The 27,677-nt window shown below is 35.8% G+C and overlaps 1 protein-coding gene across 1 annotated transcript in view; it reads left to right on the forward strand.

Annotated features, from left to right (window-relative positions):
- The window catches only part of LOC113044414 (metal transporter CNNM2-like), a 32,127-nt gene extending 5,416 nt beyond the window's left edge, over positions 1-26,711 (forward strand). The window contains exons 2-7 of the mRNA XM_026204392.1: positions 17,285-17,428; positions 17,729-17,866; positions 19,186-19,355; positions 19,661-19,754; positions 23,192-23,370; positions 24,110-26,711. Coding sequence (XP_026060177.1) covers positions 17,285-17,428; positions 17,729-17,866; positions 19,186-19,355; positions 19,661-19,754; positions 23,192-23,370; positions 24,110-24,322 — 938 coding nt within the window. The 3' untranslated portion in view covers positions 24,323-26,711. The remainder of the gene's footprint in view (positions 1-17,284; positions 17,429-17,728; positions 17,867-19,185; positions 19,356-19,660; positions 19,755-23,191; positions 23,371-24,109) is intronic.
- The last annotated feature ends 966 nt before the right edge of the window (positions 26,712-27,677 follow it).

Consider the following 27,677-nt stretch of genomic DNA (forward strand, 5'->3'; position numbering starts at 1 on the left):
TTACATATTTTACGTGGTGGCAAATTTGTAGATACTCGTACAAATGATCACCTAACCCCACCCCTAAACTTATCCCTCACAGAAATCATGAAAAAATCGTATGAGTGAGGCTGTACGAATTCATGCTAAATTAGCCACCTTGTAAAATACTAGGGCCGGGCGGGACTTTAACGCGTTAATTGAGATTAATTAATTAGAAAAAAAATAAAATAACTCGTTAACTAAGATTCATTAATTACAGAAAAAAAATTACCACATTTTTTATAACTTATTTTTGCACCGCGGAGCGTTTCTCACTGGATTAGTTTTGGCGGACCGATTATACTGGAGCACCAACTAGCGTTCGCACATCACCGCAGCAGACATCGAGCCTCAAGTATCACCTCAACGCAAAACATATAGCAGCTAGCGTGGACTTTACACTTTATGTTGAACTATGTATTATTTTGTTGATTCAACAGTTTATGTTGAACTCTTTATTGTTTTGGCCAAGGTTATTGAGAGTTGGACTTGGTATGTTATGGCCTCTGAAGCAACAGAGAGATGTTTTCTAATAGTCAGTGTTTCCAATGTTCTGAATGTAATTGACAGTATTGTGTTTTACTTAAAAAACACCTTACAGAAGGTCCCAGCACCTATAAGCTTCCTGAATTTCTGAAATGTACTATTTCTAAATTGTTTCTAAATATGCTATTGCTACACTTCATGGCAAAAATTGCACTGGTCTGCTAGACTTGGTTGAACAAAAATAAACAATATTTTGTTGCTTAAGCTTATGTATTCAGTCATTATTCAATGGTATACTATAAATCCATGTGTAAAAAATTACTTCTCACTGTTCTCAGGTGAAATATTTATATGCGATTAATTTCGATTAATTAATTACAAAGCCTCTAATTAATTAGATAAATTTTTTTTATCGAGTCCCGGCCCTATAAAATACATTCGAATCGGTCATGAGATAGCACTGAAAAATGTGTTTTGTTATAATACTTAGAAAGACTTTTTGTCTTAGGGTAACAACTGACTCCCATCGGATTTCACAGCTAAAAAAAATTACATTCTGAAAAACACTAAACAGGACTTATTTCAGTGCCAGCATCATCATCACCCGCTTGAGGTAATCAATCCCTTAATTTATGCAGGATATGAAGATCTGTTATCTTCTTGAATCATACAGATCTTTTTAGCTCATCCATGCTCATCTGTATCAGCATCTGTTTTGCAATATGTTTCTGTCATTACGGCTATCTATAATAAAGACTTCATCTTATCATATATTTATGTTGTTCTATATTTAAAATCTATCACAAATGTCCAGTACTCCATAAAAAGATAATAATCAGCCTTTATATCACTTATTACAGGGCATATTATCAGTATTGACATCTATAGATGTCATAATCCACTGTAATTCATTTACAGTACAGTAATTGCTATGTATTTGTAACGCAGGGCCACTGGAGGTGGTTGGCCTTCACTTGAGTTCTTGCACGTATTGAACCAATCCACCTGCTAATGTAGGCCAATCTATGCTTAATTCAGATTCAACAACCTCCTTTCCTTCTGGTTTTACCTTGGGAATTCTTATACACTACACTTGGCCTAGTTAAGGCTGCATTATATATCATAATAGAGGACATTCCTGCTTCTTTTACTATTATACTTAATTCAAGCAACATCCTCTTGAATGATATCCTGCACTTTCACATTTGATAAGCAAGCAGTGATTTCTGCTGAGATGCTGGAGCGTATTCTTGGTAAGACTTGCTTCTGCTTGTAGGGATTATGTTGCGTCATATTGGCGGGAACTGTGCTGGATGCAGTGTGTGGGATCCCCCTTTCAACTCACTATGGTTTCACACTTAGACTCTTAGAGATGTACTGTATTACTAGGGGTGTAACTATATGTTGTATCAATATATTGCAATACAGAATATGTGTCATGGTAAGCAACAAAACATAGTCTGTACAGTTCACCCTAGGCAGTTTTAATTCAGCATAAAATATGGCAGTGGCACATCAAATACAATAAACTCAAAAAGTCACACATTTGAGCTTTCATGTGTTTCACTTATCATCAATAAATTCAAATAAATTACATTTTTAAATATGTGTAGTCAGGGACAGAGTGCAAGCATTCGTGTCTAATGTAATTATGTATATTTATGTAAGCAGAATAATTGATCTTTCTATTCTGGTGTCATCATTGCCCTGTGCATTAGAGAACAGACCAAATTCACCTCGCTGTAATACTAAAATTAGAATTTACTGAACATTAATTTTTGTTAATAAAAACAAAAACAAAAAAAAAAACATTCTAAATATATTTTGATTTAACGACGGGAAAAATGGTCGACGTGCCCTGCACATGGACTAAAATGCTATTCTCTTAATTAGTAATGGGTGTGTTTTTTCGACATAACCTGCAATAAAACAATCAGAGTCTCATCCCCTATTCCCTTTAAGAGGCAGTTGCACTTACGCTATGGTGGGTTTGCTGTTTATTTAATTTGCAAGATCAAAGACTGAACACATCTCCAGAGAGGAAACAAAGCTGCTCATCCACAAGCAAATAGATTGCCTAATTCATACATGCAAAGACTGTCCATGATGACATGTAGGTATTTATACAGTGCTCCCTTCCTATGTAAAAAAATAAAAAAAAAAAAAAAATAAATAAATAAATATCTATATATATATATATATATATATATATATATATATATATATATATATATATATATATATATATATATATACACATTTCAGATCATCATACTAATTTTAATATTACACAAAGTAAATACAAAAAGCAGTTTTAAAATAATGATTTCATTTATTAAGGGAAAATAAATTAAAATCATCATTTAAAAACAGCATTTTGTGTTTACTTGCATTGTCTTTGTGTAATATTAAAATTAGTTTGATGATCTAAATCTTTGACAATCTGAGTGGCACAAATATGCCAAAAAAAAAAAGAGGAAAGAAAATTACTTAAAAAAAAAAAAAAACAGGCAACAATGTAAAGTGTTGCAGCCAACTCAAAAAAAAAATCTTTTACAGTGCGATCCTTTAATTATTTATATTTGACACATTTGTGTGCTGCTGCACATCCCTGTGTGTGTAGTAAGCAGAGTTTATGCGCGTTATACGTTATACGCAATGTGCCTATAGGCGCATATTACTAACATGCTTTTTAAATAAGAAAAAAAGACTGCGCCTTTGACTTTAGACCAGGCTTTAGTTGGTCAAAAGTACTCCCTAAGCTCACATGGACTGTTTTAACAATGTTATTACTAACTTTCTGGGCCCTGAATGTGGTAGTCACGTTGCTATCTATGCAGGGTCAGAAAGCTCTTGAATTTCATCAATAATATCTTAATTTGTGTTCTGAAGATGAACAAAGGTCTTTCAGGGCTGGAATGACATGAGGGTGAGTAATTAATGACAGAATTTCCATTTTTGGGTAATATCCCTTTAAAGCACCCTTTGTCATTTGTAGCTTTGATTTATCTTATTTTTACCATAATGTGTGAATTGCTTGTTTATATGCATTTTTAATAACTGTAAGATTTGCTTTTTCTTTTTTTTCTTTTTTAAGTTAAACTGTTAAAAAACATGTTACATCAATAAAACTTACTAACATTAGTGTGAAATTAAAATGTTATATTAAAATATTAAATATATAAATATGTGATAATTATAGGTGTGTGTGTGTTTGTAAGTGTAATATATGTATGCGTATGCTATGTTTAACAGCTTTTGACTGCTAAATTCATATAATATGAGTGCTAGAATTAAATAAGAAAAAACTGAAGTGCTGTTGTGATGCATTATTTTGATTTTGTCAGGCTATTGGCAGTAGTAGTCCGTTCTGTCAGGGTTAAATGTTAGTGAGCATAGACTCCATTGTCATTCCATGTGTGCATGGAAAGCTAAGATGTGGCTTTTCAAATGGCCTACATTCCTCAAATTCTGGTACAAGAACATGAAATGGCCTTAAAACCGATTAGTAAAACAACTGAGTAGTACAAGTGCAGCCAGAGTACCTCCACAAAGTCTGTCTGATCTAACATTTCTAGCCTCGGCGGTGGCTTGCTCATTTCAGCGAAGACAACAAGCTTATATTGATGTTGCACTCAATGCATGAGTGTTTCGAAAAAAATTCTTTATTTAGAAGTTTACTGGCAAAATCATTTCTAATTGACTTAGTTTAAGTCTTTGTCAAATCAAACACTGAGTGCTGACTGAGTAATGGTCTTTTATGTTTCCTGACTATTATGCAATCAGACTGTTCTCTGATCCAGGCATCTGCTCTGTATCCTCACTCATTAATCTGTCTCCGCTCGGAAACTGGAAACCCTTCAGAATCAAACAAACAAACACACAAATGGAAACATGTGCTTTCCAGAAATACTATTTAGAGGATAGTATTTGTAAACCGTTTGTGATATTTTGGGAGACAGATTGGACAAACTGTTTAAAGTGATAGGGATTTAGGTAATAAGGATTTTGTGTAGATGTTTTGAGATTTTCACCAATTTTATTTTAGTTATCATAAGTCTTTGTGAAGATCGAAGGAATATTATGCCACTAATGCAATCTTTTAAGACATCCTTTAAGCCTCCGTCTAGATTCAGCTTCAAGTCTGCCACTGTACTTCAATTCTTGGAAAGAAAATTTGGATCCAGCTCACCTTTGTTACTGTAGCTAATTAAAGATCAAGCGAATTCACCATAACACTTCTCTTTCAAGCATTAACTCTCGTTCCTCTGCCTTTCTCCCTTTTTCTTTCTACCATCTACTTCAAAACACATTCAGAGCCGCAGAACCCACTTGGGTTTCAAAACTGCCCCCTGGTATTCCCAAGCCTTCCGTGCCATGCCCCCTCCCCCCATATTGTCCTTTTGCCCGTTTCCCTCAATGTCGTAAATTACAAGCTACACAAACCCTTGCCTAATGCTCTGGCATGGATGTCTTCCAACCAGAAGAGCTCTGGGCTGGCATCATTAGATTGCAGTAAGCAGTTCACTCTCTTAGTGAGAGGAAAAACAGCCATGCCAAAACGGGTGCTGCCATGGAGGTTTACAAAATACAGCGCTAGTGTCAGCTTAAGACAAGACTAAACTTAAATAACTCACATTAAGCAGTTTATCATGTGAGGCCCAAAAATGTCTTTTGCATTTATTATATTTACAGCCAGTTCATTCATGTTGTTGTAAAGGCTGAGGCAAGATCATGAAATTGGCCCCCAACATTATTGATAAAACTTTAAATTGTGATATATAAAACGTATATGATGACATGTTGGGAACTGGTCCTTTATCAGAACCGATTCCAATTGAAAATAAAGAAATGCCTTAACTCAATGATATTCATAATATTTAGTTCTGTTAACTTGTGTCAGCATGAAGACTGAACAGTAATCATGACAGTGTTTCCTGCTCCATAACTTGGCTTCATTGGCAGTGTCCCTACTGAATGTATACCAGCACAGCAATATAATCGTTTTAGTAGAGTTGTGAGCTTGCAGTTCAAACTGAATACGATGAGAGAGTGAGTGAAATAAACAGAAGACATCTTTCTTTGCAACAACAAACAGCCAAGTCTTCACAAACAAATGAGTCTCATGAAAAGTTTTTTTAAGAAATGACTCAAAAATACTTAATTTCTAACACATGAGTTATCTGTTTTTTATACTGAAGTTGCACTGGCCATGGTTTTATACATTTATTGTTGAAGCTGGAGAATTGCTTTTTAGCTGAGGAATGAAAGGGATCCTATGGAGCTTATAATATGACTAAACTATTTGTGAATTGTGGAAATTTGAATTATTGACAAGTGTCATTTAACAAAACTGAATTTTATGTGGCATTCATAGTTCTGAATAGGGCTGTGCGATTAATCGAAATCGAATCGAAATCATGATTTGAAATGTTTTGATTTGCTAATTGCAAAACCCTGCGATGTGGACGCGATATCAGTCTGTTCCAGAGCATATGCTTGACTGCCAGCCTTGAGTGGCAGTCTTACTAACCAATAGAGTGAGCGCACCTCCGTTCTTCCCAATCAGCTCTGCTCTAGCCAACTGTGTACCATTTTTTTCGGACTATAAGTCGCACCTGAGTATAAGTCGCATCAGTCCAAAAATACGTCATGATGAGGAAAAAAAACATATAAGTCAAGTCGCACTGGACTATAAGTCGCATTTATTTAGAACCAAGAACCAAGAGAAAACATTACCGTCTACAGCCGCGAGAGGGCGCTCTGTGTTTTCAGTAATAGACTACAGGAGCACTGAGCAGCATGTAGACGGTAATGTTTTCTCTTGGTTCATTTCTCTTGGTTCATGTAAAATTAATTTTGATAAATAAGTCACACCTGACTATAAGTCACAGCACCAGGCAAACTATGAAAAAAGTGCGACTTATAGTCCGGAAAATACGGTAAATACCCACTATAACCGAGGTATGCAGCAAAGCATTTGTGAAGCCACAACATGCACAACCTTGAGACGGATGGGCTACAACAGCAGAAGACCCCACCGGGTTCCACTCATCTCCTCTACAAAAAGGATAAAGAGGCTACAATTTGCACGAGCTCACCAAAATGGACAGTTGAAGACTGAAAAAAATGTTGCCTGGTCTGATGAGTTTCGATTTCTGTTGAGACATTCAGATAGTACAGTCAGAATTTGGCGTAAACAGAATGAGAACATGAATCCATCACGACTTGTTACCACTGTGCAGGCTGGTGGTGTTGGTGTAATGGTGTGGGGGATGTTTTCTTTGCACACTTTAGGCCCCTTAGTGCCAATTGGGCATCGTTTAAATGTCACGGCCTACCTGAGCATTGTTTCTGACTATGTCCATCCCTTTACGACCACCATGTACCCATCCTCTGATGGCTACTTCCAGCAGGATAATGCACCATGTCACAAAGCTCGAATCATTTCAAATTGTTCTCTTGAATAAAATGGCCTCCACAGTCACCAGATCTCAACCCAATAGAACATCTTTGGGATGTGGTGGAACGGGAGCTTCGTGCCCTGGATGTGCATCCCACAAATCTCCATCAAGTGCAAGATGCTATCATATCAATATGGGCCAACATTTCTAAAGAATGCTTTCAGCACCTTGTTGAATCAATGCCACTAGAATTAAGGCAGTTCTGAAGGTGAAAGGGGGTCAAAAACACAGTATTAGTATGGTGTTCCTAATAATCCTTTAGGTGACCAATATTATTCAAATATCATACAGTCCTCATCATTTAGTGACATTTAAACACATTTTAGGCTTAATTATAAGAAATGTGAGCAAGCAGTGCTCAATATATATCAGTGTAAATGTTTTAAAAATATATTAAATATATTACACATTGAGAACCACATGAAAGTTAAATGACAATGGATGACACAATTTTATTTTCTCATCTAGTGTCCATGTCCCTTTATTTAAGAAAAGTAATTTCTTTTTAATTTCAAGCACACATGTATGCTCAAACGCTTTACGAGGAGTTGTATCTTTCAGTTATTTTGGAATTTTGTCTGCGTGTAAATGCACCAGAGCTAAAGAATAACTCACTTATATATATATATATATATATATATACAGTACAGACCAAAAGTTTGGACATACCTTCTCATTCAAAGATTTTTCTTTATTTTTTCATGACTATGAAAATTGTAGATTCACACTGAAGGCATCAAAACTATGAATTAACACATGTGGAATTATATATGGAATTATATACATAACAAAAAAGTGTGAAACAACTGAAAATATGTCATATTCTAGGTTCTTCAAAGTAGCTACCTTTTGCTTTGATTACTGCTTTGCACGCTCTTGGCATTCTCTTGATGAGCTTCAAGAGGTAGTCAACTGAAATGGTCTTCCAACAGTCTTGAAGGAGTTCCCCGAGAGATGCTTAGCACTTGTTGGCCCTTTTGCCTTCTGTCTGCGGTCCAGCTCACCCCTAAACCATCTCGATTGGGTTCAGGTCCGGTGACTGTGGAGGCCAGGTCATCTGGTGCAGCACCCCATCACTCTCCTTCTTGGTCAAATAGCCCTTGATGCCTTCAGTGTGACTCTACAATTTTCATAGTCATGAATAACTAAAATATTTGTATTATGGTGTTGTATATCTGTCATTCCTTTAGTTTTAAATTCATATGTTTCATTCTTTCTCTATTTTATGTTTATGGTTTGATTTTAATTTACAATTAACAATTTACAATTTACAAATTTAGTTTTTGGAGTTTTTTAATCCACACATCATATTGTGCTGTTTTTTTTTTAAAGGTAATCCACACAACATATTAAATAGAGTTTGCAAATATTATTTGTAGCAACTTTGCATCATCTTCATTTACTTGGCCAGTTTTATCTGTACCTTCTTATAGTGCATTATTGCAACAGACTTCCATTAGATAAGTGATCCAAGGACATCTATTAGGATGTTGCCTCCTGAATTAGCCTATCCAAAGTCCTGCAAAGCCTGGGAATGGACTGAGGGAGTCAAACCCATGGTGATAAAAAGTTAAGGGAGTAGTATTGTGTTTTTCTTCTTCTTTTTTCCATGTAGTGAAATGCACCTGATGAATCAATCCAGTGTTGTTTGAAAATGTTGCTTTGTTAGTGTTATCTCATCTGTAACAATAGTATGGCATTGACCCATTGCTCATTTTTGTTGATAAATCCGACATTTTTTGAGTAGAAATGTACTGAATCAAGCATTATATAAAATATTTGCTGAAAGAAACTCACTTATTATATATTGCATTGCTTGCTGGTTAACAATAGCTGAGTGGTGTTTAAAATAGTGGAGAGGTCTTGTGACTTTGTCAGTTTGTGCTCAAATGGCCCCTTAATGATGCTGAATCTGTAAGCAGCATTAACCTGGAGCTCAGGCTCCAGTAACACAATGCTCACAGACAGATCACTGTTTTTCATTGTGAACTGATACAAAGATGTTGGTTGGTTTAGTTACAGAGAGAAGAAATTAGTCATTTTTAACAAAGGTCCTTGGAGGTCAGTGTAGAAAGTTAACTTACTGTTGCACTCAATAGTTTTTTTTTTTATATCAAAAAAGCCACGAGATGAAGTTGCTATATTAAAGTTTTTTTTTTTAAAGTCCATTTGTATTTACAGGAAGAAACAAGTTTAGTGACATGTTCTGAGCGACTTATATTTAGAAAGCAGGCTGATTTGCAGCAGTGTTACCTGGAGGTTGTTTTGAGTTCATAGACAAAAGAATCTATAGTAGACTTAATTACTTCAGCATTTCTGGGGGTTAAAGAGTCTGTTTTTTATAGTTGGATTTGGTTTACAGCTTAGATGTTACTTAAAGGAGTCATCGGATGTCCATTTTATTATAAATTTATCAATGGTAGTGTAAAACAACACCCTATTTACCTGGCCAAAAACAGCTCTGTTCTTAGCAAGCCGTTTTGTTGCATGTCTCTTTAAATGCTAATGAGCTCTGCTCAACCCCGCCCCTCTCTTCTGTGGAGTGAAGAGTCATTCTCTGAGAGACTTTTAACTTTAGCCGCATTCTTTGTGAAACTTGCTAATTAGCACAATATTAGGAAAGGTGATTTGCAATGATCCATAAAAAACAACAACAACAACCTTGTACTCGCTTGTTCTGGAAAGTGAAGCTGTATCACAAATGTTTTGCGTGAACATAGATGTATTTATGTTGATCGGGAAGCGAGTTCCTTCAAAAACAAATGTAACCCACTGCGTCTTCAGCGGAAGTAAATGACAACTGCTATGTTCATTATTGCAACGGAACAACAGAACACCGCAATCGCTCAGGAGACATTTTTGTTTACCCCATTGCTCCAGTGTCGAAACAATGACGGACTGTTTACAGATCACTCGTGGCGGGTCTAAGGTAAAATGCCAATGTGGAATCCTCGGGTGGATTTGATAAAGGTGTTGATGATAAAGAAATAATCTTTAGAAAATCTAGTTTGTAAAGTTTGTAATATATATATATATCGACATTCATTAGTTTCATATTATGAAAAACTTTTATTTTTAAAAATGTAATTGCTAAAGTAAAAACCTTCGAGTAAAAGATAATATAATTTCCTTATACTGTATTTTAAGTATATGTGTGTACACATCCATATTTTATTATTTTAAGGTAAGTTTTCTTTTTTTTTATATCATGATTATTAGTTCGTAAATATCATGAATATTTGGGGAGTTGCATCACATGTTATTTTACAGTCTGAACTAACCTTACCTTGTCATAAAACTGATATTTTAAGATTTTTATTTATCTAATATTATTTACTGACCTTGACTGACAGTCAGTGATATCATACTGGCCTTAACACACACCCGATGATATCATAGTTCTATTTTTCTGCATATTTATAACAGCACATGACTATGATTTAGCAGTCAAAAGCAAATATTAATGGACATGAAGCTGTTTTGATAATTCTTGTGTTTCTGATATCCACTTTTCTACAATATAAGTGACTTTTCAATTTATACCATAAAAAATATAAAATCCATCAAAAAGTACAAATATATATATAAAATATATATATATATATATAAAATAATATATATATATAGACACACACACACAGTACAGACCAAAAGTTTGGACACACCTTCTCATTCAAAGAGTTTTCTTTATTTTCATGACTATGAAAATTGTAGAGTCACACTGAAGGCATCAAGGGCTATTTGACCAAGAAGGAGAGTGATGGGGTGCTGCACCAGATGACCTGGCCTCCACAGTCACCGGACCTGAACCCAATCGAGATGGTTTAGGGGTGAGCTGGACCGCAGACAGAAGGCAAAAGGGCCAACAAGTGCTAAGCATCTCTCGGGGAACTCCTTCAAGACTGTTGGAAGACCATTTCAGGTGACTACCTCTTGAAGCTCATCAAGAGAATGCCAAGAGCGTGCAAAGCAGTAATCAAAGCAAAAGGTGGCTACTTTGAAGAACCTAGAATATGACATATTTTCAGTTGTTTCTCACTTTTTTGTTGTGTATATAATTCCATATATAATTCCACATGTGTTAATTCATAGTTTTGATGCCTTCAGTGTGAATCTACGATTTTCATAGTCATGAAAATAAAGAAAACTCTTTGAATGAGAAGGTGTGTCCAAACTTTTGGTCTGTACTGTGTGTGTATATATATATATATATACATACATAGATATATACATATATGATTTGAAGTCACCCAGATATTTTTGTCATTTATTTAAATGTAATCTATAGATTAGAGCTATTTATAGGTTATGGCTACAAAGTTATAAATGCAGAAGTGTCAAAAATTCAGATAGCAATACACCAAGTCCTCTTATGAAACATGTCACTTGTTCTGTGTTGTCCCACTGCTCATTTCCGTGGTCCCAGTACTTGTCAGAACTAAACTATTTTCAGAGAAGGCTGATCGCTCTCTGAGACAGTGTTCCTGTTGCCTAACGTGACTATTTATGGTGGGAATTACGCTATGGAAAAATATGACAAACTGCATTCCAAAACTTCAACTGGAAATGGTGGAAGAGAGCATACAATAAGTCTCAGAAGAGCTGAGGGGGAGCAGTAGACGTTCCCATGAAGGGTTGTGGGGCCATCTCACATCTACTCATTACTGCTGACCTGTTATCTGTACCACATTTTACACAATATATGTGTAACTGTCTTTGTGTAATTGTGAGGATAGAGATGACCTTGACGATGACAGTGCTGAAGATAATGATGAATATAAACTAATGTAACCATGAATGAAGTAAAAATATCACTTTAGCATGATGTTGCATTAACCTATATTGATTCACTAATCATATTTGTGAATAAGGTTATCTGCTGCTTAATGTATGGTTAGGATGATATTAATTGAAGATTTTACAGTGCTACACAGTGGGACGCAATGGATAAATTAACAGATACCCTAATAAAATACTACACCAGCTAAAATACTTTAAATAAAGTACCTTGTAAGTATTAGAAGGAAAAAGTACTGCAACTTAAGAAGCTACATCAGTGAAGATGCATTGTTTTGGCCAATACCCTGAACAGATTGTGACACAAATGCAGACGTGTCCCCATTCAAGCATTTCAGTCGGCTTAAACAACTTGCTCTTTTTTTTTTTTATTTAGTTCACAAATAACTGACATGTCATGACCTACGTATGGTGTTTATTTATGGTAATCAATACTAAAATTCAGCATTAGTAACTTACTTTTTGTGGAATCAGATGCATGCACATTCAGGCTCTAACAATATCCCAGATGTCCCCTATTTTAAGCAGATCATTGAGTCAGTGAGTTGATGAGTCAAGAACAGCTGATATCAGATCACTCCAATTCACAACAGAATCTTTCAGTGTTATTGTGAGCCAGTTCATCAGATACATTTGAAAGAATCAGGCTGTGCACAAATTGGATATCATGAATCACGGTGGCAATTTATTCAGTTAAAAAAACTAAGAACAATATATGATTTTAAGAAATGTAGTGAAGTAAAAAGCACAATATTATGCTTTGGAATGTAGTTAAGTAAACGTTTCCGAAAATAAAAATAGTCTGATGAAGTATACAATACTTGAACAGTGATAAGGTAAAAATTTTCCTTTACTGTCCACCACTGTATACAAAGCACACATAATATTATAAAAGCCTGAATATGAACTTGTAATTGAGATATACATTTGAAATTAAGTCTTTGTATTCTTGATTTCACGCTAGATGCCATGTATTAACTATTTAAAGAAACAAGATATTAGGTTCTGTACTGCATATGTCTGCTGTAACGCTATGTTTTAAATATGTGACTTTAGATTTAAGCTACAGTCACACTTACCATTGTTCTGTGGATTTTCAAGGGCAAAATCGTTTTGAAAGTGACTTCTGTGTGAGCAATGCTTCACAAATCCTTACACTATTAACAAGCAACCTTTATACCCACGGAAATTTGCTAATGTTATGCAACTTCGGAATGTACATTGTGTCAAAACAATATTCTAATGTGTATAATTTCTGCAGCAAAAATTATGTAATTGGTATCCCATGGAATATATACAGCATAATGACTTGTGTCTATGTTTTCCTGTCTTTGATTATTTAAACAATAATTCATTAGAAACCCCTGCAGTGATTTTATGGAAAAGCATATCAATCCTCAGAATTCTAAAAATCGTAATATCTACAAATCATTATTCAAGTTTCCTTTTATTCAAGCTGTGACTCCACAAATAATGAAGCCAAATTGTAATCTTGGGATAGAAATAATCCCTGCAGAGAACAGATGAGAAGCTAATATCCTTGTTTCCTTGAAGGGGTGAGATATGGTGTACTCAAGGGAACCTATGAGGGAAAATACATAAAGTAAACATGTTTTTTCCACTGTGGCCTGAATAAACCCCTCTTTTTGTGCAGAGATTTAATGCTTGAGCACTTATTTATTTAGTCTTGTGGCTTCTACTACCCCTTGACCCTTGGCCTTACGTTCTCTCTTCAAGGGTGATTCATTTCCACTTGCATACAAAGGGTTGACTGATGTTATTAAAACACTGTCTTGAGGAGTTGTTTTCTGTGGTAACACTGGAAACCCTTGCTATCAGGTATCTTTTTTTTAAGATTTAGTTGTTTAAGTTTGTCTGACCTTGAATGAGATTTGTAGATTTAGATTATAGTGTTGTGCAGATGGGTTGTTTGGCAAGAATCTAGATCAGACAAGAGGTTATTGGTCGGAATGCGCCACATTTTTGGCAACCAAAATTATTCGGCTGTAAATAATAAAAAATTGTAAAAAGAATAAGCGAAAAGACTGAATAAATTGTATCGAACAATGACGTGAAATAGAGATGAACACTAATGCAGTAAATATGTCAGCGGTGTAGAAGCATTTAATAGAATTTCTAATAATGATTACATTTATGGATGCTACAATTACGTAATCGTTCAAAGCAGCAATTAATCATTTAATGGAAAAAAAACTAATGAAAATCCCAAATTCAGTATATCAGAAAATTAGAATATTGTGAAAAGGTCCAATATTGAAGACACCTGGTGCCACACTCTAATCAGTTAATTAACTCAAAATACCTGCAAAGGCCTTTAAATGGTCTCTCAGTCTAGTTCTGTAGGCTACACAATTATGGGGAAGACTGCTGACTCATTTAAAATGTGGCGGAGATTCACAAAGAGTGGACTGCAGCTGGAGTCAGTGCTTCAAGAACCACTACACACAGACATATGCAAGACATGGTTTCAGCTGTCTCATTCCTTGTGCAAGCCACTCTTGAACCACAGACAGCGTCAGAAGCGTCTCGCTTCAAAAAGGACTGGACTGCTGCTGAGTAGTCAAAAGTTATGTTCTTTGATGAAAGTAAATTAAGCATTTCCTTTGGATATTAGGGTCCCAGAGTCTGGAGGAAGAGAGGATAGGCACACAATCCACGTTTCTTGAGCTCCAGTGTAAAGTTTCCACAGTCAGTGATGGTTTGCGGTGCCATGTCATCTGCTGGTGTTGGTCCACTGCGTTTTCGGAGTCCAAGGTCAACACAGCCGTATACCAGGAAGTTTTAGAGCACTTCATGCTTCTTGGTGCTGACCAACTTTATGGAGATGCAGATTTAATTTTCCAACAGGACTTGGCACCTGCACACAGTGCCAAAGCTACCAGTACCTGGTTTAAGGACCATGATATCCCTGTTCTTAATTGGCCAGCAAACTCGCCTCACCTTAACCCCATAGAAAATCTATGGGGTGTTGTGAAGAGGAAGATGCGATATGCCAAACCCAAGAATGCAGAAGAGCTGAAGGCCACTATAAGAGCAACCTGGGCTCTCATAACACCTGAGCAGTGCCACAGATTGATCGACTCCATGCCACTTCACATTGCTGCAGCAATTCAGGCAAAAGGAGCCCCAACTAAGTTTTGAATGCTGTACAGGCTCATACTTTTCATTTTCATACTTTTTAGTTGGCCAAGATTTCTAAAAATCCTTTCTTTGTATTGGTCTTAAGTAATATTAAAATTTTTTTGTTTTTTCTTAGTTGTCAGATATAATCATCAAAATTAAAAGAAATAAACATTTCAAATATATCAGAATGTGTGCAATGAATGAATATAACATACAAGTTTCACTTTTTGAATGGAATTAGTGAAATAAATCAACTTTTTGATGATATTCTAATTATATGACCAGCACCTGTATATTACTAGCTTATTGAATTGTATTAATTTTAATGAATACATTTTAATTCAGTTTAAGTGTTTTGTTAGTATTATATCTGCTGGATTGTAAAAAAAATATTCAGTGTTAAGTAAATCTTTTTTAAATTGTTTTTTTTTTAATTTCCTTTTGGGATAATAAGACACCAAATTTATTTTTAATAATATCGTTTATCCAAACTTAAAAATATAAGATTGCAAACGTAAAGCACACTTTTCCCATGCTACATGCTTTATCTGAAGTCACTGTAGAGGCAAAATAAGGAAAAGAAGATACACACACTCAAGTTAATGCCACACTCCTTAAGCAGAGATTTATGCCCAATCATTGTTTGTGTGTTGTCATGGGGTTTGCCACAAGTGCGTCCCAGGCTTCCTAGTATTTCAGCAAATGGCCATCTGCATGTAAACGACCAGCTCTGAGACAGATCAGATCACCCAGCAGTCGCTTTGGTGAGAATATTGCCCAAGTGGAATGGAAACTTCATTTCAGGGCTAATATTAGCCTGGCTCTCTGGAAAATTCCTTCTAAAAGTTCACAAGCTGAGAAAAGGCAAAGAATTTGTTTGGTTTTTTGAATGACGGTATACACAAAAAGAGTTTGCGCTTTTGTCTTTGGGATGTGTATTAAAGCTTCACCCTTGTCCTTCTACAGTCTTTCAGTGTTTATTTAGTTCAAATAAACACAGATTATCAGAAACAGGAGCATGTTCTATTCTTCTTCAAATGTGTTTTTAAAAAAGCACAAGGCTTATGACATGTTTGTCCACTCCAGTGGATATCTCTCGCTAAGACTGGACTACTTTTGCTCAAAGACACAATAGACAATGTTTTGAGACTGAACCTAGTTATTCTAGACCTTTAGACCTTCAATATCAAAGACTAAACACTTCAGTGTTTTGGGAAACAGGGTCAGACTTTTGAACTTAGTAAAGAGAGCGTGGCTTTGTGCCATAGACACTATGAAACAATATTGCGTGTTGATTGTACAGAGCGTAATAAAATAACTAGTAAGTGTAGGATTTGTTAAGATTTGGTGCAGAAACCACAGGAGATTGTTGCTGTTGTCAAACATTTTGATGCTAATACCATTATCAGACTGCCAACAGATAAGAGTCATAATTTATTCCCCCTAATGTTGTTTCAAACACGTTTGATTGACTTTCTTCTGTGGAACACAATAAAATACCTCAGCGTTCTGAAAGGAAATTAGGTCCAGTGTTATTTTGTGTTCTGAACAGAAAATAAAGTCATGCAGGTTTGAAATGACATGAAGTGGGTAAGAGTGATTTAGGATATTTTTTTATTTTTGAGTACCTTTAACCATACCTTTTAAGCTTGTTTACATTTCGAAACAGTTAGAAAACACATTTCACGTGTGTAAATATATATATTTTTTTACTCATACACAACTGTTACATATATCAATACAGTCTATGAAATATGTTGTCATATGAAGTAAAAATGTGTAATACATTTTGGACATACTGTATATATATATATATATATATATATATACATGTATATCTTGTACATGCATATCCACCCTAAAGGGCAATATATGTGATCCTGGACCACAAAACCACAGTCGTAAGTGTAATTTTTTTTTTTTTTTTTTTTTTTTTTTTTGAATAAATAAGCTTTCTATTGGTGTAAAAATATAAATCTGGAATCCGAGGGTGCAAAAACTCAAAATATTAAGAAAATGGTTGACATAAGTTGTCAAATTAAGTTGTTTGCAAAGTTTTCCATATTTACAGTAGGACATTTACAAAATATCTTCATGGAACATGATCTTTACTTGACATCCTAATGAATTTTGGCATAAAAGAAAAATCAATAATTTTGACCCATGCAGTGTATTTTTTGGATATTGCAAATTATACAAATATATCCCAGCGACTTAAGACTGGTTTTGTGGTCCATGGTCACATAATGTCATGTATGACATTCTGTAAGTGTAAATAAATTTATGTTTTAATGTGTAAACAGTTTACATCTTTAAACCAAGAATGATTTGTGTCTAAAAAAAACAATCTAAACAGCTCTATTACCTCCTAGGTAAATCTCACCTGGCAATAGTCCAGCGGGTTAACAACGAAGGAGAAGGCGACCCATTTTATGAAGTGCTTGGCATTGTCACCCTAGAGGACGTCATTGAAGAAATCATCAAGTCTGAAATCCTGGATGAGACAGACTTATATAGTATGTGCCATCAAAGTCTTTTCTTTAGCAGCTTAAAAATTGCACTGTAAAATGAAAAGTCTTAATGTCATATGCATGAGTTGTACAATAACTCATGTTCATGTTAAACTACCTCACAGTTTCCTCAGTTTCTTGCTATGGCATGGTTTTAAATAGAGAAATCTCTTTTAGCTTCCACTTAAAAATTACACTTAACATCACAGAAACTTGTTAAAAGTATCACTGTGAATATACATTTGCAAATATACGACGAAAGGCATTTTACACAACTTTCTTCCCGTCGCCCCATTTTTCCAACAGCCGACAACAAAACAAAAAAGAAAATCACCCATCGAGAGAGGAAGCAGGATTTCTCGGCTTTCAAGCACATGGACAATGAAATGAAGGTTAAAATATCACCTCAGCTTCTACTGGCTACTCTGCGTTTCCTAGCTACAGGCAAGTGTACTGCATTGCTGCTTGATTTACCCCAGTGTGTCCTGTGACTGTAGTATGGTTATGGGCTGCTCACAAAGAGGAGGAGTTGGGCTCTAGGTTTTGGTGAAAGTTGAAAGTGAAAGCCATGTTGTTGATGTTTTTTTTTTTTTTGGTTTGCATTGTAAGGTTTTGCATTTAGAGAGGGGCAGCTTGTTTGGGTTAGCATAGAAAAGAATGCCTTTGAGCAAACAGCTAAGAGAAAGAATGAAAAACATCTTTTGACACTTGCAAGAGAGCTTTCTCTTTCACGTTTCGGTTTCATAATGTGTGTTTCTCTAAGAAAGGAAGAAGATTTTGTGTAGAAGCCACATTAGGATTGCTGTTATGGTTTTCTGCTGTAAAAGGTTATGTTGCTGTACTGCTTTTACAGATATTTCTTTAAAACCAGGCTGTGGAAACTATCTATCTATCTATCTATCTATCTATCTATCTATCTATCTATCTATCTATCTATCTATCTATCTATCTATCTATCTATCTATCTATATCATCTACCTACCTACAATAAAAAAAAAAAAAAACAATTATGCAGCAGAACAACTGTTTTCAACATTGAAATGTTTTTACTGTATTTTTGATCAAATAAATGCAGGTTTGAAATGCATAGGTGAAAACTTCTGAATGGTCATGTACATTCTATTTCTGTAAAACTGCTGATTCTTGCATTCTTGCCGAATTGTTCTGGCATTTGGCACAACCTCCTACGAGTCATTTCCCTTTGCCTTACTGTCGATCAAGCCACTGTTAAAAGGTCCCAAGGGCGGTTGTGTATAATGGAGACAAAAAGGGCATGCCAAACATATTCTGACTGGAGTTCCCCTTTAAACCTAATACCAGGATTTGGTGAGAACTTTCCTATTGTGGCTTACACTAATCATTGATTAAATAAATACAATACTATTAGCGTTTGCTGGTCAAGGAGGGACTGGCTGCCAGATTACATGGATACAGAACAATGTTACAAAGAGTTATTTAGCGACAGACGACCAACATAATGGACGAAACACTGCGTACATCATTAAATATTCACAGAAACTGTTATGCACATGATTGAAGGCATTAAATAGGATTTTTTTTAAAAAAATGGTTTGGTTCGCATTGTTTTAGAAGACTTAAAACAGTCAGAGAAGATTCACAAGGCAATCTTTTCACAGATGGATAAGCAGTTATTGAAACATACTATTTGTCCAAGGTTTAAAATGGCCTTGCGTTAACATTTTCAAGTGCAAGCAACCCACAGCATCACAAAGATGATGATCATGTCTGCTTTTGCTTTACAGAAGTAGAAGCATTTAGTCCAAACCAGATGTCTGAGAAGATCCTTCTACGTCTCCTCAAGCACCCCAACGTCATCCAGGAGCTCAAATATAATGAGAAGAATAAGAAGGCCGTCGAACATTACCTCTTCCACCGCAACAAGCCTGTGGACCATTTCATCCTCATTCTGCAGGTCAGCTTGGCTGTTTGGTTCAGGGCTGCAAAAGGCATAGAGAGAAGGGATTGAGCCTATTAGCCTAGAACAAGCTGGGATTTTCGCAAGTATTTAACACGCCCATTATGAAAAGTTTCAACTAATGTCTCTATGTGAAAGAAGAATATTGTAGTGAGGATTGCGAAAGACAACATTCCTTCTAAAGGGAAAAAGTGTAACTAAAAATCTCCATCATTATTATTAACAGTATCTACTTGAAGCTGCTTAACAATAGTTTGTAGATATATTGAATGTCTGGTTTTCAATGTGATCTGTTCTCTAAGGGGAAGGTGGAGGTGGAGGCAGGGAAGGAGGGAATGAAGTTTGAAGCTGGAGCGTTCTCCTCGTATGGGATGATGGCTCTCACCACGTCTCCAGGTAAGCACAACTAAATACGAATGTCTTTTTTTATTTTAAAGTACTAGTCCACCCAAAAATGAAAATGTACTCATCTTCAGGCCATCCGAGATTTAGATGAGTTTGTTTTTCATTGACATAAATATGGAGAAATTTAGCATTACATCACTTGCTCACTAATGGATCCTCTGCAGTGAATGGGTGCCGTCAGAATGTGAGTCCAAACAGCTGAAAAGAAAAAAAAACCCATCACAATAATCCACAAGTAATGCACATGGAAAGCTGTGTGTTTGAAACAAAACCATAATTAAGAAACTTCAAATCCTTTCGTCCAGTTGAAGTCCTCTATCCATAAAATTGCTTTCTCCAGTAAAAAAAAAAATGTCTTGTTCGAATCTGGAGATAAATATACTCAGATCAAGCACCATTTACAAGTCCAAAACAGTTCTAAACAAAGATGTTTGAGCACAGTTTTTTGATGAAGGGGACAACAGGTTGGACTGGAGGAAGCTCGTATTTTGGCCAGAAGCAATGGTTTGAAGTTAAAACACTTTAATGATTCATTTGTTTCTTACAAACACACAGCTTTTAGCATCTGGACTGGAGTCCTGTGGATTACTGTCATGTTTTTATCACCTGTTTGGACTCTCATTTTGATGTCACCCATTCACTGCAGAGGATCCATTGGTGAGCAACAAGCTTAACTACGTACATTTTGGATGGGTACATTTTCAGCAAATGTTCATTTTTGGGTGAAATTTTCCTTTAAGAAATAATACCGCAATGCAAAATTATCATGATACACCCACATACCCTGCTAAATTGCAGAAGTTTCTGGGCTTTATTAGTCCAAAAAGTATTTGTGGATATATACTTTGAAGATCTATGGAAGCGGAGTCTCATTTTGGCACCTTTGACATAATACTTTCAACCTACTTTGCACTAATCCCAGTCAGACATTATTGTATGAAGATTGTGATTCAGACATTCAAAAAATAATATCATATTTCAGAAGGTCTCATTCCAGAGGTCTGTGGCAGAATAAACCTGTGAAATGATTAAGATTCTATGTTTATTTCACAGTACACATATTTGTGCACCTGTCACCAGAGTTTTTCACTACAATGCTTAAAAAAAAAAAATTAGACATTGTAGTGTCAGTATATCGAATGCGGCTTATCTTATGCATTTTATAATGTTTTTACAGTTTTGAGTTATTTTATAAGCTGATGTTTATGCACTGATGCCAGCATTCTAAAAAAGTGAGTGTATGTGTATGTGTGTGTGTGTGTGTGTGTGTGTGTGTGTTTAAACAGACACGATTATCCAGATTTTCATTATATATTATATAACATATACGTATATACTGCCAAAATATGTTGACATGATATAACATTAATCCAGTAATCCTGTGTCTGCTGACTTTTTGCAAATATAAATCATAGTTATACATAAAATACATGAAAGTCTTTTTGGAGGAGCATTCACTAGCTTTTTTGAAATGATGGTGGACTGGTCTCAAATTATCGTGAACAGTTTTAGATCAGTTGTTAGATCCATGTTCTAGTTGAGGGGAATAACCACAGAACATAGGGGACCTCTGGTGGTGACATCACGGGCCTACAGTTATACTAAGAATGCCTTATTATGGAGGAATGGAGAATCTTTTTTCATTTTTCCAGATTAAAATAAGTGGTATTTAGTGATTTTCTCTGATCCTTGAAAGGATCTTTCAGTCCTTTTCCCTTCAGTTCTACCTTTTAGTCACCTTGTAGTTTGGTTTCCCACCTTTTTTGCTGCTTTCCTCTTCTTCCTACTCTTTATTCTTCTCTGCAGTTCCTTTCTCCATGTCTCGTATCTTTGTGGTCAGTAGGGCTGAGTCTGTCGCTGGATCTCCAGGTATAGTTAAACTAACATGCTTGTCAAGTCATACCATCCTTGTACGTCTCAACATGCGTATCCTGAGTTCGGTTTCAATGCTTATTTTCCAGTTGAAGCAATGACCAATCAATGACTAATCAAACAATGTGAAGGTCAAACATCTGTCTGTGACTCATTGTAAACCTTGCCATATATCACAGTAAACCCACAGAATCCCTCCCACACATTCTTACTTCACAGGCCTCCTGGAGTAAAGGGCGACAGCGGGGCCATACATACACACACACACACACCTCTGTACATATTCACCCACACACACATGCACACGCATACTGTTCCGTGTTCTCACATACCTCATGCTGACTACCAGCATGTAGGGTTCATGGTTGGGCCCCTTCAGGCCAGCACTGGAGCCTTGAACTAAAGACGTGGTGGCTCCCTCACTCCACACACACATCCGAACACGGATTACATACATTCCAACCAAGCTGTGGCATTAACACACCGCCGCCTTTAAAACCAGTGTGTGTATACATGCAAATGTGTGTTTATGTGTAAGAGCAAGAAAGAAAGAATAAATGCATGTACTGAAGTGTAAAAAGCGGCCAAATTAAATGTCTGTTAGCAAGCATTAGTGTGTGCGAGTTAAGAGAATGTTTGTGTGTGTGCACTTGTAAATTTCCCCTCTCTTTATGAAGTGGAAAACATAAGCTGTGTTTAATTAAAAACAAGCCAGTCTTCACTTTGAAAGCTCTTAGGCTTTTTATCGTACTCTTGCCAGCGGCAACACTTTACATACATGAAACACCCCCTTCAGAACTAGCGACGCTATTATTGACTTCTAAAAAGCTGTTACAAGCTATAATGAAATAATAATATACCATGTGCTACTTAGAGTCTATATAAAGTTAGATTTGAGGGTCCAGTCACTGAAGGATATAGTATAATCCATGCATATCTACAAACATACACTACTGTTTGAATCTATTGGGTAATAGTGGTGATCTTTGAATATTTTTGGAAGAAGTCCATTATGCTCACCAAATGCATTTATCTGATCAAAAATACAAGACTTTTGTGAAATATTATTCGATCTATTGTCTATGTGAGTATATTTTAATATGATGATTTGTCACTCAAGAAGCATTTTATTATTGTCAGTGTTGAAAACAGTTGTGCTGCCATGACAAAATTATTTTCAGGATTCTTTGACGAATAGACAGTAGAACAGTGTGTGTGTAACATTATAAATGTATTTACTGTCACTTTTGATTAAATGCATACCTGCCGAATAAAAGTATAATTTAAAGTATTGCTTAAAAAAAAAAGACCCCAAACTTTTGAATGAAATCCTTTTAAACAGGTTCGAAACACACGGCTATAGCTCGTACAAACAGATAGTCCCGCCCCTAACTCAGCACCACTGGTTGAGCCATTGTTGCTACATCAGGCAAACAGCAAGTCAGATAATTAATATTCATGAGCAAGGCTGATAAGTTATACATTCTGCACCCCTGATTGTATGTCTTTGTTTTTTCTCGTGATGTAACGATGATGCTTTCCTTTTTCTTGTGCAGAAAACAAATCCCCCCCTCGGTCATTTGGACTGAACCATTCTGACTCGTTAAATCGTAGCGAGCGGATTGAAGCCATCACACCGTCACTGGGCAGCAGTAACCATCAGCTCAATGCCTTCCTGCAGATGTATGTGCCGGACTATTCTGTCAGAGCTTTGTCAGACGTACAGTATATTAAGGTAAACAGAATTGCCTGAACACAGCAGCTCACTTTCAGTTCCTGCACATTTTCTTGTCATCACAACCAATATGCCCAAAACAAAAACATGTAATTCTTCAGAAGCCATTAATTGCACATTTTTGATACCATTGTGGGCACCCATTGTTTGGCTTGGGGATCAGACTAGGGGTCCTCAATTCTGCAGAGTTTAACTCCAGCTCTAATCAAACACACCTGAGCAAGCGGATCAAAGTTGCAGGTAGGTGTGTTTAATCCAGTTTGGAACTAAACTCTGCAGGAAACTGGATCTTGAAGTCCAGAGTTGAGAACTACTGGTGTCCTTTATAATTTCAGTCTGATATACTGTAAGCACTTTTTGTGGTTATGAGGAAGTAAAGAAACTACACTGGGCATGTTTCTTTTTGAGGGTAAAAGAGAAGAGTGGACAATGAACAGATCATTTTGAAATTCCAAAATAAAAGACAAAACGAATTTCCAATGGACCTATTTCATATTTCCAGGTTCTCCAAAGTGCAAGTCATCATAGTCGGGTAAACTTATAGTGGGGAATGGAAACTACAACAGATATAATTTTTGCGTTACCATTTGTCCCAATAGCAAATAGTATTTCTATGATTTTGCAAGAGAGGGAAAACATGCATTGCGTGAACAGGTACATTGCAGAAATTCACACTAAGCTTATTTGAATTATTTAGTATTGTTTTTACCCAGTTTTTTTGTTTGTGTGTTTTTGACAGGTGACGCGCCAGCAGTATCAGAACGCCATCATGGCGTCCCGCATGGACAAGACGCCACAGTCCTCAGAGAGCGAGTACACCAAAATCGAATTGACTTTGACAGACCTCCATGATGGAGTGACTGATGAAACCACCACCCTGTTCAACCAGACACAGAACTGTGTGGCCCACAACAAGACGAACCACACAGGCCACAGCGAGGGGGCCATCTAGCCCTCAGTGGGGTGGTAGAGCGAAACCCTGGAGCTGCTCACCACCCCAAACCACTCCACTCTGGTAGCGCAATACTACTACTGGGACCTGAGCTTGGGTTGACCCAAGGCAAAATGGGATACTCCAGAGACCCGGTCTGGTCCCATTCATTCAGATTAACCATGGCGTCTATGTTCCCCAGACCAAAGAGTTTGGAGGATGGACAGTTTTTTTCTCCAGCTACACTGGAACTGCCCAGGGATGTTCACAAACACAAAGGAAAAACTCCAGGCAGATGTTGTAATAGGGTTAATCAAAGACTGTTCCAAATACTGCTTTGAAGGAAACCGTGAACCAAGAGGATACTACTCACATATTTATTTATTTTGTATGCATTTGTACATACGTGCATGTCTGAGGATTTAATTGTGGGCACATGCAAGCACCAGTCTGTAAATTGTGCATGTGTATGTGTGTGCCTCTATGAGTGTCACTGATATCATGCACATGCTATATATATATATATATATACATAGTTAAAAATATGTACCGGTGAGGGTCTTTTACATGTATATTTCAGAAATGCTTATTTTTATTGTTCTAAATCTGATATATCCCTTAGTACCTATTACTTCTTTTAAAAAAATGAATCACTATATTGCCTTTAAAAAATCGTATTAATTTTTAACAAGTGCAATGAAACACATTTTATTTAAAAGATGATTTATCATGATTACTGTATTGTAAATTCTAGTTCTATTTCATGCATGTATTGTATCACATCTGTATATCTGTTCAGAGATATTTTGGATTCACTTCCAAGGATGAACAGATCCTATTTGTCTGCTTTAAACGTTTAATTCCATCAATGGCATAATAACTTCTCATTTAAATCTGAAGGCAGTCTGTCAGGACTTCATGCAAGGGAGATTCCTAAATAAATCTAGGCTTTAACAAAATCATTAAAACAACTACTACATTAAATTGTTCTACCCATAATGTGTCTGTAAGAAAGGTGCCATGGTGTTTAAATGGCTGTACTTGTGTGTATTACCTTTATGTATATAATGTTGACTATAATTTTTATTTATATGAATGCTGGAAACTCCTGCTATGCATATGTGTTTAGTATTATACACATTTATACACTCAAAATGAAAATGTATGCACTCCAGGGGCCATACATGAGTTTGTTTCTTTGTGGAAACAGATTTGAAGAAATTTTGCAATGGTTCCTCTGCAGTGAATGGGTGCCGTCAGAATGAGAATCCAAAATTGTATTTGTATAATAAATAATTCTCCAGTGAAAAACTGATCTTGGCTGAATCAGGAGAGATATATATGCACAGATCAAGCACTGTTTACATGCAAAAACAGCTCTAAACAAATATGTTTGTGGATTTTAATGCAAGAGTACAATGGGGGGTGAATTTTACTGGAGACATCAATATTATTATTATAAACTAATAACAGACTATGGCCAGAAGCAGAGGTTTAAAGTAAAAAAAAAAAAAATATTGATGGATTTCTTTCTTACAAACACGCAGCATGTGGATCAATCTGGATGTGGACATACTTTTTTTTATCAGCTGTTTAGACTCTCATTTTGACGGCACCCATTCACTGCAGAAGATCCATTGGTGAGTTATTGACGTAAAGCCACATTTCTCCAAATCTGTATTCATGAAGGGACAAAGTCATCTACATCTTGGATCGCATGAGGGTGAGTACATATTGAGTAAATTTTCATTTTAGTGTGAACTATTCCTTTAATCACGAACCACTTATATTTTCTCTGTTGCCATACCTTTTTTTTTTTTTTTTTTTGACCCAACCGCCAAGATAATCAAACAGCATACAACTTATTCCTCTAACTATTCCTATATGTTATTATAGGTGGCAGCTGCATGACCCTGTTTCTACAGTGTCAGACTTTGTGGTAAATCTGACTCAGGCAGCTTTTAAGACATTGCCCTTGATGTTTTCATGTGTCCAAATGCTTATTTGAACCAGAGTAGATTAATAACAGTAATGCCTTACTTGCATCATTGATACCTGAGTCAGTACCACAGACAGCCACTGCTTGGCACTATGCTCTAACAATTTAGCCTAAATGTATCTTGACAATGTTGTCATCTTAAAACTGATGCTCTTTATACCAAAGAATATACTTAAAGAGGTGAGATCAGATTGTTGGGCTTTATTCAGTAAATTAAAGCCAACTTTGATTTATTTTTTGTTTTTCTTCCTAGGCAGATGCTCTTTTTGGGTTTAATACAGGTTCTGGGTTTTAAAAATATTTTTTTTTCTAATTTGCTTTGTTTATGAATTGTAGCTACTTTGAACTAAAATGTAAACCCTAGGGAGAAAAATGGTTCTAGAAAGTGCCATTAAACATTCATCAGTTTCACTGTGGTACTGTGTTCTTTGTGCTGTCCTTTCATAAACATCTACTATTCACATCACTGACTGTGATCGTTACATTCCAGCATTGTTGCTGTCAGATGATCCGTCAGGACTGGTTAGGAAAGTGTACGGCTCATGTTGATCAAGAAACTGGTTTGTTTGAATGTTTCACATCATGTTCCAACATAGTTATTTTGTAATAAATATTTTAGACAACTGTCACAGGAAAGCAGTAATAGATTCTGAATATTTTCCTGGTTTAAGCTAGTTAGGATGTCATGTTCTTCTTTATTCTAAAGCAGAAAACCTGCTATGGCATATAAATGTAGTTAAACGCTAACGTGGTTAGAAGTAAACAAGACAGGAGAGCACAAGTTATTATGGAAAACTATTTTTATTTAACATTGCAATGCAATTTCCCAACTGTATAAGTTTAGAACTCTATAAATCAGAAGCTATAATAATTCAGGGAACAATGAAATCGGAGTCATGAAATCAGATGCCCTAAACAAACAACAAAAACATTGGATTAATAAACGCCATGTCTATTTTGCTAGATCTCTTTTACAGACAAAAACCGTTTTGCACCTTTTCCGTTTACTAAAAGGAAAACTAAAAAGTCACAAAAAAATAGTTTGTATTAAACATGGAATTAGGAAAAAGGTAAAAAAACGGAAAGGAACAAATACTCAGTATATTAGTAAATTATTGGCACAGTTAACGCTACTACTGTATACTGTGCCAAAATATAATTTGAAAACACTGGTTCAAACAGAAATATATGCAATGCTACCTATGACGATATGGAGACCCTCACCTGTTGAAGATGTATCTATGATGCACTTCTGGGAAAATTGGACGAATACTGTTTAAACTCAATGCACTTTCTATTATTTATATTATAATATAATCTAAGCCAGTTTTCCTTGCATAGACAACTAAAAAAGGACCACTGCCAACACTAATGCAA

This window comes from Carassius auratus, chromosome 26 (genome assembly GCF_003368295.1).
Source record: "Carassius auratus strain Wakin chromosome 26, ASM336829v1, whole genome shotgun sequence".
Classification (NCBI taxonomy): Eukaryota; Metazoa; Chordata; class Actinopteri; order Cypriniformes; family Cyprinidae; genus Carassius; species Carassius auratus.